Source organism: Curcuma longa, unplaced genomic scaffold, assembly GCF_044706935.1.
Source record: "Curcuma longa cultivar G26 ecotype Majalengka, Jawa Barat unplaced genomic scaffold, ITB_CL_G26_1.1 contig_26214, whole genome shotgun sequence".
Classification (NCBI taxonomy): Eukaryota; Viridiplantae; Streptophyta; class Magnoliopsida; order Zingiberales; family Zingiberaceae; genus Curcuma; species Curcuma longa.
Genome location: NW_027433033.1, coordinates 1 through 1,614, shown reverse-complemented (window position 1 = coordinate 1,614; position 1,614 = coordinate 1). Strand labels below are relative to the sequence as shown.

Below are 1,614 nucleotides of genomic sequence, written 5' to 3'. Positions count from 1 at the left end.
ACCTGCCCACCTGAGTAGTCAAATGAGTTAAAAAGGTACATCTTTGTATGCCCATTCCTCTTTAGGTTTTAGAATGCCCACTAGATTGTTATCAGATAGTGTTTTTTTTTAAAACAATCTCTGTGTTTTAATCTGTTTTCTATAACTTTCAAGTCCCAGACACACTGTTAATATTCTCATGTCACTGGAATCCAACTATTTGGTTGATCAATACAAAGATAGTGCATGTATGTATCATCAGTGAATAACATTGAAGGGAATGCCCGTATGATTCATTACTAGCAAAACTACTAGCTGTTCACAAACAGGAAAAGTGTCGAATAATTGATGAACACATTTTGCATGTGTCATTTCCTTATTGTTGCATAAAAAAGTTCTCACAAACAAATTGTAGAATTTGTTAGAACCAGCATGTAATAAATTCCTTGTAGCCCTTCACAATCCATCTCTAGTTTTATCTCCATTGGTAAAGTCCTTGTTTGTTGACATCTTCAAGTTCTGTAGTTCCTCAAGCTGCAATTGAGCACAAGAAGGGATAAACAACCTAAGCAATAAGTAAATAACTTTCAGACAAGGATTTCTGCTATAACTATTAAAAAATGTTGGGAGGTTGAACTGCTGAAGACATCATTAATAGAAACACTGACCTGCCTACATGTTTCTCTGTGAGCTTCTACGAGCTCGTCATACTTCATTTGCACATCTGACTTTTCAGCTTGCAACTTTTCGTAATCAGAAATCGATCGGCCACCTAACTTTTGTTGGACAAATCTGAAAACCAAGTATCTGTTTAACATTCTATAACTTCCAAAGACTTGTTATATGGCAGATAACAAGCTACAACATTGTAATTATTTGTAACGTTCCAATAAGTTCATAAGTCATAATATACAACAACTATACATTCTGACTGCAACTAAAATAGTTCAAGAACTTACTCTAAGGCAGAAGAAGGCTTGTGGTTTTCTTCATAAAGTGCAACAAGAACTACATGGAATAATAATGTCATTATTCACTGCAAACATATCATCAATTTGTAAGTATACCAACCTTTAGTGAGAGCATCCAGCACACCACTGGACTCCAAATACTTCCTGAAAGCTTCCTTTTTTAGCTTCCCTCTCCTGAAAACAAATTTATGCTATGAGACACTGAAAATTGAGATTAAAAGAGTCCAAGAAAAAAGAACACTAATTGGACAAAACAAATAGTAGTCATGTGATACTAATGCATCTCATCACAAACTTCCATATGTCACAAGAGCAGAGTCTAACATTTGAATGAATATCTTCATTGCAGTGGCTTTTCCAACTGCAATTTGTTACTTAGACTACAACTTAGATGACTAGCTCGGTATGAAATGGATGATCAAAACTGTGAAATGATCAAGCAGACGCTGTTAATAGCAGACGTGTAGGAGCGAAGGAAATACGTGGAAGAGTGAGGTGGAAGAGTGAGAGAGGAGTGAGGTATTGAACGTGTTTAGAGTTTTGAACGCGTTAATAGGTGGATCTGTACTTCTTATTTTTATTTTTTTAATATTAATACGTTCGTAGAGGCCGCGGATGATCATGAACCACCATATGGTGATCGATCACTGGTCGATCACCACTC

At 35.9% G+C, this 1,614-nt stretch overlaps 1 protein-coding gene across 1 annotated transcript; it reads right to left on the bottom strand.

Annotated features, from left to right (window-relative positions):
* Positions 1 to 371: 371 nt before the first annotated feature.
* Positions 372 to 1,124, bottom strand: LOC141818847 (uncharacterized; the record flags this gene model as incomplete). The annotated part of the gene is made up of 4 exons (XM_074706272.1): positions 372 to 513; positions 648 to 771; positions 939 to 987; positions 1,051 to 1,124. Coding segments are annotated over 4 exons (325 nt in total), but the record flags the coding sequence as incomplete, so codon positions are not given.
* Positions 1,125 to 1,614: the final 490 nt, after the last annotated feature.